Source organism: Phyllobates terribilis, unplaced genomic scaffold, assembly GCF_046119375.1.
Source record: "Phyllobates terribilis strain yellow unplaced genomic scaffold, ASM4611937v1 Scaffold_2__4_contigs__length_985480577, whole genome shotgun sequence".
In the NCBI taxonomy this organism is placed as follows: Eukaryota; Metazoa; Chordata; class Amphibia; order Anura; family Dendrobatidae; genus Phyllobates; species Phyllobates terribilis.
In genome coordinates, this window is record NW_027362762.1 from 692,133,420 (window position 1) to 692,147,225 (window position 13,806).

A 13,806-nucleotide genomic window follows, 5' to 3' on the forward strand; every position below is an offset into this window, starting at 1 on the left:
TCTTTGTTCTCTTCTTTCGTCTCCTCCCCCTTCGAGGGCGGTCCCGGGGCCACTTGGTGACTGTCAGCTCCAGGGGCTGTTCTTTCACGCTGACAGACACCTCTAGCATCACAGTCTCTGTTGGTGGGGGCGGTTTCCACTTTTGGCGCCATTTTCGGTCCTGGCCCACGATGGGAGGTGGCCTCTCGCCACCCTCTGGCACGCCCATAATGGCGTCCGCTCTTCCAAGGCGGGAAACCTTTGGAAATGGCGGGAATCGCTTCCCAGTGGCGGGAAACTCTGCAGATGGCGGGAAAACGCTGTTAATGGCGGACAACCGGCTGGAATCGACTGGTGATGGGGTCCGATGGCGGGGACCCTCCGGAACCGGCAGGAGACTTTTTTTTTAGGTAAACTCGTTCTTTTCTTCAGGCACGCAGTACCCGGGTGTTGCGGGCACGTAATCCTGCCGACTACGCCAAAGTTGACGCGCCCCCTGGGCCATATTCTTTTAGGGGGAATATCCGGAGCCGGATCAGATGGGGGTTGTAGTCTTCCGAGTGGCTGTGACCCGGTCCGTGCCCAGGGTGTCAAACTGAGTTGTATGTGGCAGTCCTACAGATGTTACTAAGTTCTTAATGTCGACTACGCCACCCGTTGTTTTGCGGTCACTATGGCCGCCGCTGCAGCAGGGTCCGCTGAGGCTGATGGTATAGGTGCAGCTTGTGATAGATAACCCCCAACGGGTGGGGTATAGCCTCAGGGGGATCAGGTGCAGAGGATGGGGGTTGTGGTGATGCAGTGTAGACGGCAATCAGAGACAGAGTCGGGTTATGCAGTTTAGGATGTTTACTCACTGCTGATGTTCCGGTCACTCCAGCTTCGAGTGACCTCCCGAGCCGTGCTGCGTCCACCAGGTTCTGGATCCAGCCAACCCCCAAATAAGTCCGGAGCGTGACCCTGAGCTCTCCTTCTGTCCTTTCTCTGGCCGTCCCCACTATTGATCCACCCAGGTCCAGCTCCCTCGGGCCTTCTGTTGGGAGACCCTTGGCCTTGGGTTCCCTGACCCTCCACGTGGTATGCCTTCGTGGTGGATATGGTGGGTGGCCGTGGCAAACGCTGCCCACGGCCTCCGGTCTCTGGCTGGGGTGTGTTTTTGCCCCCACCAGCTTGGGTTCCGGTACCCTGTGCCGACTCTTCACCCGGGGATTTAAGTTGGGTTCTTGGAGTCCTTTTCTTCTGTTTCCCCCTCTGGGCCTCTCTTTCTCCTCTCTCACTCTGGATCTCTCTTCTCCTCCGCTCGCTGACTTTCTCTCTGCAACTGACCCTGTTCTTAGTTGGTGCCCACCTTATATACACCCTCTATGTGTGAGCTCAGGTGACCAGCACCCAATGAGCTCCTATCTTTACCCAGGCTGCTCCCCCTATCTGCCCCTACACTACTTGGGATGTACCACCCCCCTCCCACTCCAGCCAGGAACAGACTCGGTCGTACCTGCACATTTCTAAGTGGGAGTACCGTCGGCCTGTTCCTCGGAAATGGGATGTATGTAGTGCATGCAGCCTACCGAGCTCAGATCCACACTCCATCCTTACCCGGGAGTGGAATATCACACCTCTGGGTTGAGGTGCAATACCCCTGTAGCAGCCGAATCCTCAGGGTGCTACATGTATACATATGTTTTTAAAGAATAACTAAACTTTTGTTTTCTTGAATAATTTAATCCAGCATGGAAAGTTATGAAACTTTGCAAATAACTTTATTAAGGAATTTGTCTTCATTTCTTTAAAACAAATGTAAGTGGCTTCTAAACTCCTTCTTTTCCTCCGTCTACATGCCTGCCTTGAGCAGCATTTATAACAGAATTTACTCATTTGGAGTACAGATGATGGCAGTGAAAGGTTCAGCATCTGTCTCCTCCTCTGAGTGTGTAGCATATCAGAACAATCTCCTGAAACAGGCTTGTCCCCAAAGTTAGTGATACACAGGTGCTGACCTCTATCACTGCCATCATCTGTACTCCAAATGAGTATATTGTGATATCAATGCAGTTAAAGGCAGAAGAGTAGACTGGGGATAAGAAGTGGTTTGAAAGCCACTTACGTGTAATTATTTTGCAGGATTGAAACAAATCACATAATGACAGACAAAATTATAAAAAATAGTCACTCTATGTTTCTTATTGAAATATTTGTAATTATTGAGCGTATGCATGTAAGTAATAAACTTGTGTGTACGCACTATATACTGTATGGGCTGCTGTCATGTCTCACCTGGGGCTAGCTTTATACTTATATTTCGGCCATGCTGCTATCTGATATGCTATGATAGGGTGGACAACAAGTAATAAAATGCTGCTGCAAATAATAGGCATCATTGCATACCACTTGGCTGCCACTATATGAAGCCCTTTTTCAGGATCCTGAGCCCTTTTGCCATTCTCTCCAGTGTCTGTCCTGTTCAATGATTTATTGCCTTCATAAAAATGGTAGAGACTTAAGGCTATGCTACATAGAAAGTACATAAAACAGTTAAATTAAAGGGAACATGTCAACATGAAAATGCTGTAAAATATCAGGCACCATGATACAGAAAAGAGTAGATGCATCAATTGTATTGTGGGGAAAAAATGATCAGAATGTGCATTTTATTCATTTAAATGCCTGCTTATTCTTGGCTCAGAGGTCCAGTGGGTGGTCCTATGAGCTATTTACAACCTTCCCTGCAGTAGGACCGCCCACTGGACTTCTGATCCAAGAATGAGCAGATAGTTAAATAAAATATGAGCTGTACTCAGTCTCTTCACATGAAACTTTATATCGATCCACTAAACTCTTTCTGCTCTATAACATGATGCTGGCAGATCGGACTCCTTGTTCAATGTGACAGGTTCCCCTTTAAAGGTGGTCATCAACTTTAGATAGCTGTCAGCTAACAGCTGTTCCTCCCAATCCAAGCCCCCTTTATGTACATGCACGTGTTCTGAACAGGGAGAGAAGAACATGTTGCTGCCATACGTTTCTGGTGATGACCAAAAGCGGACCTTTCTTTTTTCCAATAGCAGATAAGGAGAGAAAATTGGGTCACCCCAATATACACTAGATGGTCTACCAATCCCATCGGAGTCGCCCAACATTTGTATGTGTATGACCACCTAAAACGTCTGGTAGGACAAAGATATCCTGCAGTGGATTTTAAAAGAAAAACCCAAGTTACTAATTTATATAAAACCTTAGTAAGGTACTTAGAGAACCCAAATTTTTGTCTTTTTGTGCTCTTGATCTTGAGACCCACACTGAGCGCATGATGTGCACATCATCAGAGGTAGCGCTCTGCGGCTGACTGAGTGCGCACGGAGCGGTTGTGGGGGGCTTGATAGAAAGTCTATGAGCCTGTGCTCCACTCTTTTTTATTTTTCCGCCTATATAATGTATTTATTGAATAAACTATGTTTATTTTGTTTTCTTAGTTTCCCAAATCGCTTTGTTATTGGTCGTTCCCGTGGAGAGGCAACAGCAGAGCGACGAAAGGAAGACTTGAATGCATACATTTGGCACTTGATCCATTCTCCCCCTCAGGTGGCTGAGGTGAGACCAAGTTTTAGCTTTCTAAAATTGAGTTCAAGTTACCAGAGCTATTTATTTCTGGGGCCATTGCCAACTAAATGTAACATGATCAAAGTACACTATGGGGTAATCACTATTAGAAGATCCTCTAGAGGTTTTCCTACTCCATTTTTCATAATTGTTTGGCTAAGTAGTATGCTCAGTGCACACTTGTTCGTGGTCTATTGACATATTAAAGGAGTTGTCCAGCACTGTAGTCACTCTGTGTCACTGAAGACTTGTGAATGTGCGTGCTGGGAGAAAGCGGTGATGTGACTGCAAGTATGCGATTTGCATACTTCCGGATACATTTCGATTAGATGTGTCTGTCCTCGCTCAATACACTTGCATTGAGCGAGGGCGAGCACATCTAGTCGGCACGTGACTGCATGTATGCAAATTGAATACATGTGGTCACGCGCCTGCTGCAGGGGAATCCTCACAATGCGCAGTGTGCTCGATGTGAGGATTCACAAGTCTGCAGTCACGTATAGTGACTGCAGACTTGTAGCCTAAGGCCGCACAACCCCTTCAATACAGATTAGACAGATATTGACCGAACAGTTGTTCTGCTGGCAGTTTTCTCTCCCATTCTCCATTCAAAGGAGAGCTTGGTCTGCTGAGCACTTCTGTGTTAGACACGCGAGCCACAGCCAGACTCCTCTAGTGCCGGCTCATCTTGCCAAGCACAAAAGAATCAGCATTTTGAAGTCTGACATTCCGGATTCTTATCTCCCCAACATCACCAGGTGGGGAAGAGTCGGGAGGCCCCTAGATTTATAGACTGTTGTCCGATCTCACTAATATCAGTAGGTTCTGCTGACATTAGTCTAATGTATATGGGGGCCTTAAGAGTGTAAAGATTGCGTGTATAGGTAGCTGGTAAGGTTTCACAGAGATTTATCTGTTGCAGTCACAGGTCATGCAAATGGCTCATAAACTTACAATGGTATATTGGTTTTTTTTTTCTTCCATTTTTGCAGCATCTTTTGAAGGGCCTTTATCGGCTTTTTTGTTAGTGTTTTGTGAAAGCGCTACAGTCGTGGCCCAAAGTTTCAGACTGACAAATTTTGTTTTTCAAAAAGTTTGCTGCTTCATTGTTTTAGATTTTTCAGTTCATCACAATTTCTGTGTTTTTATTTGTCCACCCTCTTTTTGAGCATTGACCAAAGATTCTCAATGGAATTGAGATTTGTGGAGTTTTTGGCCATTGACCTAAAATTTCAATGTCTTGTTCACCGAGCCACTTGGTTATCACTTTGGCCTTGTCACGTGTTCTCCTTCATGCTGGAAAGATCATTGGTCATCACAATATTGCTCCTGGATCGTTGGGAGAAGTTGTACTTGGAGATGTTTAGATCCCATTCTTTATTCATGGCAGTGTTCTTAGACAAAATTGTGAGTGAGCTCCCTTGGATGAAAAGCAACCGCAAACAAGAATGGTCTCAGGATGCTGTACTATTGGCCTGACACAAGACTCATGGTAGCGCTCAATTTATCTTCTCTGTATAATCATTCTTCCAGATGTCCCAACCAGTCTGAAGGGGGCTTCATCAGACAAAATAACTTCACCTGAGTCCTCTGCAGTCTAATTCCTGTACTTTGTGCTGAATGTCAGTCTGTCCTTTGTTATTCCTTGAGAGAAGTGGTTTCTTTTCTGCCCTTCTTGACACCAGGCCACAGGCCAGCCTCCAAAAGCTTTTGCCTCTCTGCTGGGTTCATGTGAAGATTGCTTTTCATCCAATGGAGTGGGCTCATTCACAATCTTGTCTAAGAACAATGTTATGAATTCACCGCACCATAATCCTGGGAGTAGGACCGGTGTGATGTTCCCTCGCGAAAGCCTCTTTGAGGATTTTCCCACTTGATCACCAGACTAATTTCTGCCTATCATTACATCCAAGAAAAAATTGGGAAGCATTGCTGCAGAGGATAGACCTCCATTCTATGCTCCATTGCTGTCTTGCTCTGCACCATGGTAGTCTTTGAGAGCAGTGGTGTGAGGTCAATGGAACAACTATAAACTGAACCTTTCGATCATAGCCCAATACCTTGCAAAATCTTTTGATGCTTTGTGTAGACACTGTTTTGATATCGCATACCAAACCTAAGGCATCAGTTTCACTTACAGTACATGATGGATGACTATGCACCATTCTTCTCATGATCTATCAATGTAGAGGCTCGTCTCTGTGCACCTCTTGCTTTCATTTCAGCTTGTTCTTCTCCCAACCACTGGGTCATGCATCTTGAATAGTACTGACATTTTGGCCTGTGCACTGGGGTGACAAACCGAGGTCTTTTGGTTCAGTCCCTCCCAGTTTGTGACAAGTGGTGGTAATTGGCACGTCAATGAACAGGAGGTATCGCACAATGATCCTACAAGACTTCATCCAATTTATGAGGTTTTGTGTGGTTAAATGACATTTGCTTTGAATCTGGCTGTTATACCCCTCCCACATGCCACACATTGGAGTTAGGCACTTGAAAATTTTGATAATTTGCAATTCTTAGCGACACCTGCTACTTCATTGATTTGTTATTGGTATAGAAATTTTAATTTACAATTTCAGTGTAAAAGAGCATGAGAAATGTAAAAAGAGAAATAGAATTATATGATGTATGGATATATACATTTAAGATCATCTTTGATTTGGAATAGAAATTGGCATCTAAATCTATCTGATTTCCAATTCTGGCCACAGTAATTTGTATTCTAGATGGCATTGCTTATTAAGTCACGAATATTTTACATCACATTGTATATTTTTGTAACAGTTGGTGTGGTGTGTTCTCTTGATTTCTCAGTCAAGGAATACACACTGATTCCAACACACGGACGGCACCTGTACCAGTTTTTCCACGTGTGTGAAGGAGGCCTAAAGATGACTCTTGCTCAAGCGTTGATTTTTATTCGTCCACTGTCACATAACTTGGTGGCGTGGACAGTTCCACCCCAAAACTGTAGCCGGCATGCCGCATTTATTTTCTGATAAAATGATGGATAATATGACGGTACACGATGAGCCCAAATATAAATCTTTAGGGTTTGTTTAGCAACATTGGTGTCCATTATGTGATGCATCTGGCTTTGTAATTTTTTTGCTATTCTACTCCTATGGCAGAACAGAAAACTGGAAATGCTATTAGAAAAGTGGACAGATCTTTAAAGGGATATTCTGCTTTATAAAAATTTCACGTATCAGTTGGGTAGGTGATAATTGTTATATCTGTTTAGGTCCCACCAATGACACCTCCACCGATCGCTGCAGTGGGAGCGATCTCATATTTTCTTTTAGCCACGATCTTGAATGGAATAGAGCAGCTGGTGTATAGCATTGAAGATACAAAGATAACCAAGCTCAACAAGTGATAACTAAACCAAAGCGGAATACTCCTTTAAGCTGATCATATACATTAGACGTATATATGGGGCGGTCCTGCCAACAATCTAATGTATATGGGACCTCCCTACTCTCAATTGAAGGCATGTGTTGGTGAAGATGAAGAGGACGGTTGGATTTTAATTGCCCTTCTTTTAGTTTTTATGGAAATAAACCATTGCAAGAGTTATTTCAGTAGCGGCTTCCCCCCACTTTTCCTAATGAGAGCGCATGCATGCTTAACCAATATGAGCAAGCATTTGTATGGGTGGGTCAAACAAGCTATCTAATGTCTACGATCAGAGTTAGGCTGTGTGCCCACGTAGCGTTTTTCAAGCGTATATGCTGCGGAATTTCCGCAGCGTAAACGCTTGAAAAACGCATGTATATCCGCACCCCATGGTCCCCAATGGCATTCCGCAATATCAATGCCCATGCTGCGGATTTTTCCGCAGCGTATATGCTGCGGTCAAAAATCCGCAGCATGTTCATTAATTTTGCGGAAGCGCAGCGGAATCAATGTGCGGATGGTACCCAAGTCTGGATGAGAGGAGACTCTCATCCAGACCTGGGTACCAAAGAACCTGGAAAAAAAAAAGAATAAAATAAAGTTTATACTTATCTTCTGATGTTTTCCCTCCGTCGCGCTGTTGTCTCAAGGACCTGCCACGTCATTGAGTCATGTGACCCACCACATGACTCAATGACGTCACCGCAGGTCCTGCACACAACAGCGTGAGCCGCTCAAGCCTCCGGACGGGGCAGAGAATGCATCAGAAGGTGAGTATAAAGTTTATTTTTTTATTTTTTACCATTCTGAACAAGTTGTCAAGCACTTTTCCAAGTGATGCTTGGAGAAGTGCTTGATAACCCGCATGCGGAAATGCATGCAAAGACGCCTCACAAACGCTTCTACCTGGCGGGAAAACCGCATGTAATATCCGCATGCGATTTTCCCGCCAGGGAGAAGCGTAAAAAATATGCTTCAGGTCCGCAACGTGGGCACATAGCCTTAGACCTTTTTTGCTGTCATGTTTATGAACGAATTATTCTGCACACCCCCGATAAGAGGTTAATGTTTCACCACATTTGGCTCTTGGCATAAGCTGCACCTGTCGCATTGTTTTCTTTCTGTAATTCTACCTCTCATAAGAGTCTTTCCACAATCTGTTGTTAGTGGAGACCGTGCTCATTTCCCTTCTGGCGTAAGCCTTCCAACCTGCATCTTTTGTTCTTATTAGACAACTAGCAGCCCGAGTTCTGAAACAAATAAGTTTCGAAAGCTAGAAAAGTGTGCTCTACATAATAAAAAGTAACTCAAATTACCCATGTCTATTTACGTTCAGCTTTTTTACACGATAAATAACAAAATATCTGTGTGGAAATCTCTCTGTATGCCTTATCACCTTCAGCTGATCCTGTTAAAATCTCTGCCTCAAGAACATTTCTATTCAATGATGTTACAACTAATCGTGTACCATTGCAGAGTTCTCGTTTTGTATTCAAATTTCTCAACAACATAATAATAATGCTGCCCACCTTAAGTCTAAGGCAATGACTTGGCATGCCTGATGGGGTTAAGCTATTTAAAAACTCAATAGGAAAATGTTCCCTTTCATCGTCGTCATCTACAATAACAGAATCATCGCTCCAATATCAGCTGATGTTTTTCTTGGACTCACCTCAACATTAAGCGCTTTCTGTAGTAAGAGAATAGTATCTTGCCTAAATACGTGAGATACTACCGAAATGTATCTCTGTTTCTTGTGTATTCTGTGATTTGGAAGTTCTGTCCCTGATTAGAGTTTGTGCTGACATTTTACTTCGACCTGTCCTCCTGCTTCTTGTCTATCCTTAGTGAATTTTTGAAACCTTTCTATGACCATTTGATAATGTAGCACCTATCAGGTTCCACTAACACCAGATTAGAAGAATGGCATTTTAGTAACTTTTTTTTAAATTTTAAACTGTAATTTTTATTAAAGTATATAAATGGCTTACAAACAACAATACTGCTCATTTTAGCATAACATAGAGATGTAAGATGTACAATGAAAAGAAATGTGATAGCAAAGTCATAGGGCATCCAATGGCCCATACATTACACCAATCACAGTTATCAAACATGTAATCACATATTAGTATTGGCCTCTAATTACCAGATAATTCAAAACCGGGAATTGACAAACAAGAGACGTAGACTCCTACAAGGGGAAGAAATAATAAGGGGAATATTGAGTGAATTAAACACTATATTGAGCCCAAACTGTCTCAAATAAGTCCACCTTAGCATTAAGTGTAGGCGTACAGTACTTCATCGTCTGTATCAGCAATTCTATAAAGCAGATCCTGATGGGAAAGGGGGAACCATCCTCCTTTTAGTAACTTTTTAATAGACTTTGTATACAAGATTCTGTGCTCCTTGTAAAGCTTCCTTCACACGTCCGTATAAAACTGGTACCTGAAAAAACAATTCCGGTTTTGGATCAGTGTGTCATCGGTGTTTTTCCAGTATGGATCAAGAAAGAATGAAATTACAAAGCTTCTCCTCTACTTTGCAATATTAAACATGTACCGCTCACGGATGCTGTGTTTTACACGGACCCATAGACTTGTATTGGCCCTTGTCATCCGAACTGCCGGTAAAAAACTGAAATGTGCACAGGAACATAGGTTATAGTGGGTATGTGTGGCTTCCGTGAAAAAAACGAATGCGACACGTACGGCAAATATGGAAATGTGACGGGGGCCTATTGCTGTAAAATACAGGCAAACGACATTTAGGCTTTAAGGTGCTTACCAGGATCTTATTTTTAGCTGAATGTTAAGTGATAGGTAATAATTTACTGATTGCTTTGGGTACAGTCACTCTGATGATCACTGATCATGAAAATGGGAACCCGAAATCACCCATTTGAATGAAGCAGTGGTTGAGCATGTGCTCTGTTGCTCCATTCAAAATCTATGGGACAGTCATGGTTAGCTGCGTACAGCGCGTTATCTGCAGAGAGGAGAGGATGAGAATAAGTCTTTTTTTGATACATCAGAAATGAGAACTTGTTTTTCTTTTATGGCAGATCATTAGACACGGGGAGATATAACTTAACCGACATTCCATCTTTCCTATATTTGTCTTACCCGAGTTACACGTAATTTTCATAGTATGCAGCTTGGTGTCCTACTATCAGAAGGTTGTAGGATTTTAGATAGCAATATGCTTGAGTCACTACAATAAAATATATCTCCTGGAGCATTCATTAAAGTGATACTGATAGATAGTCATTGTGCAATTTGTGGTTCTTATGGTCTTGTAATGGAATATTTCTTAGCTTTTGTGATTACAACCAATTTTGCCTTATTTCAACAGTGTGATCTGGTTTATACCTTTTTCCACACTCTACCCCGTGATGAAAAGAATTTGAGCAACTCGATATCACATAGACCATCAGGTAAAATGTGACTTTTTTTTTTGCTTTTGCTTGTTCTTCCGTAAAGCTGATTTTACTTATATACCCCATTATTGTTACATTAACTCTTGGCGCATAATCATGTACACGTACACTACCGTTCAAAAGTTTGGGATCATTTAGAAATTTCATTATTTTTTGAATGAAAAGCACATTTTTTTTCAATAAAGCTAACATTAAATGAATCAGAAATACACTCTATACATTGTTAATGTGGTAAATGACTATTCTAGCTGCAAACGTCTTGTTTTTATTGCAATATCTACATAGGTGTATAGAGGCCCATTTCCAACAACCACCACTGCAGTGTTTTAATGGTACATTGTGTTTGCTAACTGTGTAAGAAGGCTAATGGATGTTTTGAAAACCCTAGAAAACCCTTGCACAAGTATGTTAGCCCAGCTGAAAACAGTTTGGCTGATTTGAGAAGCTATAAAATTGACCTTCCTTTGAGCTAGTTGAGAATCTGGAGCATTACATTTGTTTGTTCTATGAAACTCTCAAAATGGCCAGAAAAAGAGAACTTTCATGTGAAATTCGACAGTCTATTCTTGTTCTTAGAAATGAAGGCTATTCCATGCGAGAAATTGCCAAGAAACTGAAGATTTCCTACAACGGTGTGTACTACTCCCTTCAGAGGAGAGCACAAACCAGAGTAGAAAGAGAAGCCCCGCCGCACAACTGAGCAACAAGACAAGTACATTAGAGTCTCTAGTTTGAGAAATCGATGCCTCACAGCTCCTCAATTGGCAGCTTCATTAAATAGTACACGCAAAACGCCAGTGTCAACGTCTACAGTGAAGAGGCGACTCCGGGATGCTGGCCTTCAGGGCAAAGTGGCAAAGAAAAAGCCATATCTGAGACTGGCTAATAAAAGGAAAAGATTAATATGGGAAAAAGAACACAGACATTGGACAGATGAAGATTGGAAAAAGTTTTATGGACAAACTAATCAAAGTTTGAAGTGTTTGGATCACACAGAAGAACATTTGTGAGACGCAGAACAACTGAAAAGATGCTGGAAGAGTGCCTGACGCTATCTGTCAAGCATGGTGGAGGTAATGTGATGGTCTGGGGTTGCTTTGGTGCTGGTAAAGTGGGAGATTTGTACAAGGTTAATGGGATTTTGAATAAGAAAGGCTACGACTCAATTTTTGCAATGCCATGCCATACCCTGTGGACAGCGCTTGAGTGGAGCCAATTTCAACCTACAACAGGACAATGACCCAAAGCACACCTTCAAATTATGCATGAACTATTTAGGGAAGAAGCAGGCAGCTGGTATTCTATCTGTAATGGAGTGTCCAGAGGAGTCACCAGATCTCAACCCCATTGAGCTGTTGTGGGAGCAGCTTGACCGTATGGTACGCAAAAAGTGCCCATCAAGCCAATCCAACTTGTGCGAGGGGCTTCAGGAATCTTGGGGGGAAATTTCTCAAGATTACATCAGCAAATTAACAGCTAGAATGCCAAAGGTCTGCAATGCTGGAATTGCTGCAAAGAGAGCATTCTTTGATGTAAGCAAAGGTTGAAGGAGAAAATTATTCTTTCTAATAAAAATCATTATTTCTAACCTTGTCAAAGTCTGCATTATATTTTCTAATCATTTTGCAGCTCATTTGATAAATAAAAGTATGAGTTTTCATGGAAAACACAAAATTGTCTGGGTGACCCCAAACTTTTGAACTGTAGTGTATGTCATAGAATGCCTTGTGCTATAGACCATGCTGCACTTGTGCAGTCACTGATGGAGCCTAGCAATGATTGACAAATGGGCTCCTGCAGTAGCTGGTATCAGAGACCTACAGAAGCTTCTGATCCCAGCGACTTAACTTATTCATCTAAAGGGCTTGACAGAGAAAAGAGACCAGATCAACTGGAGTTGAACAAACACTCACTCACAGGACCCTGGTCCAGCAGCCATGTCGGTAGTCCTGTGAACCTCCTCCTATCTGCCGGCAACCTTTTCTGATCAGTAGGCCTGGCGTGACATCATCAGTTTGGCGTAAAACATGCATTTCATCATGCCAGACCTAATAGAAGAGTCACTGGGGATGCTGCACAGAGCTCTGTGATGGCGGCCATGGACCTCCAGCTCGAACGGGGTCCTGCAAATCTTTTTGCTCAATTCTACTCTAAATATCTGCATATTAGACTGTCATTGTAACACTAACTAACAATAATGCTTTTTAATACTATGTTTTGCAAGTGATTGGTGCTTTATGTTCCCTAGGAGGCACAAAAAATAATTAAAGTTAAAAAAAACTATATCTTGTTTCACTAAAAAAAAAAAAAAACTTATTTGGCACCATTGCAATCCAAATAATTTCTGTTATTTTTATTGGTTGGTAAACCATGGGTCGTACTAGGGAACTGTGTCAGATTAAACAAGGCATTGTCATTGTTATAGCCACAAGTCAGTTCTTGAAATTTCTGCTTATGTTTTTTGGGCAAAAGGGAAATTCTTGCACATACAGTACAAAATTTTGTGGAACACCTTGCCAGAAGAGGGGGCTGTTATAGCTGCAAAATGGGGCCCCAACTGACGTGAACAGCCACGGTAGGTTGTCAGAATCTACACACATGGACTATATAGCCAGAATGTGGACACCTGGCCATCACACCTATGTGAGCTTGTTGGACAAATTATGGAGTCCTTGACACTATCAGAAGGAAAAAGCATCATGTTCAGCCATTGCTGGGACAACAGATAGATGTACAGTACACTGAAATATTGAGGACTTCCGACGTGGTCATATTTGAGGTGTGAGCTCTCTACATAGATTCTTAGATCCTCATTTTGTCTGCTGCTTTAGTTAGCAAGGTCTGCACCCTCTAGCTACTTTCTGGTGAAATAAATGGAATTGGTTTACTGGTAACATTGCCTACTGATATGGAATAATTTAACATATCTATTAAAGGTACATTATTTTTTGTGTTTTAGATGCAACATGGGCCGTTCCTCTGGGTAAAGTTGGAGGAGAGGTCAAACTTTCCATTTCCTACAAGAATGACCAGCTGTTCATCATGGTAATGCATATCCGTAGCCTGGTAAGCACATTGGTTTCTGATATTGATAGTTACAATTAATGCAGATTTATGCAGTTATCAAAAATATACAATGGGTGTTATCATTCTGAATACATTAAAGGGGTTCTCCACTACTATGATAGTGATACTATGATACTGACAGCCATGCATCTGGTATTAATGATCAGGTCATCATTGTCATAGTAGTGGAAAACCCTTTAAATATTGGTAATTTTTTTTGAAGCAACACTTTTCTACCCAGATTATTTTCCAGTGCAGGCAGGAATATAGTGATGATCTTATTTTAATGTCTTCTCTTGTATGGGTTTCTAAGCTGATCA

The 13,806-nt window shown here is 42.3% G+C and overlaps 1 protein-coding gene across 4 annotated transcripts in view; it reads left to right on the forward strand.

Moving 5' to 3' along the window:
* Positions 1–13,806, forward strand: part of PIK3C2B (phosphatidylinositol-4-phosphate 3-kinase catalytic subunit type 2 beta) — a 168,600-nt gene that overhangs the window by 140,654 nt on the left and 14,140 nt on the right. For all 4 annotated transcript variants that reach the window (XM_073667035.1, XM_073667033.1, XM_073667032.1 and 1 more), the window contains 3 exons: positions 3,450–3,567; positions 10,336–10,417; positions 13,380–13,486. In XM_073667035.1, the coding sequence (XP_073523136.1) occupies positions 3,450–3,567; positions 10,336–10,417; positions 13,380–13,486 (307 nt within the window). The remainder of the gene's footprint in view (positions 1–3,449; positions 3,568–10,335; positions 10,418–13,379; positions 13,487–13,806) is intronic.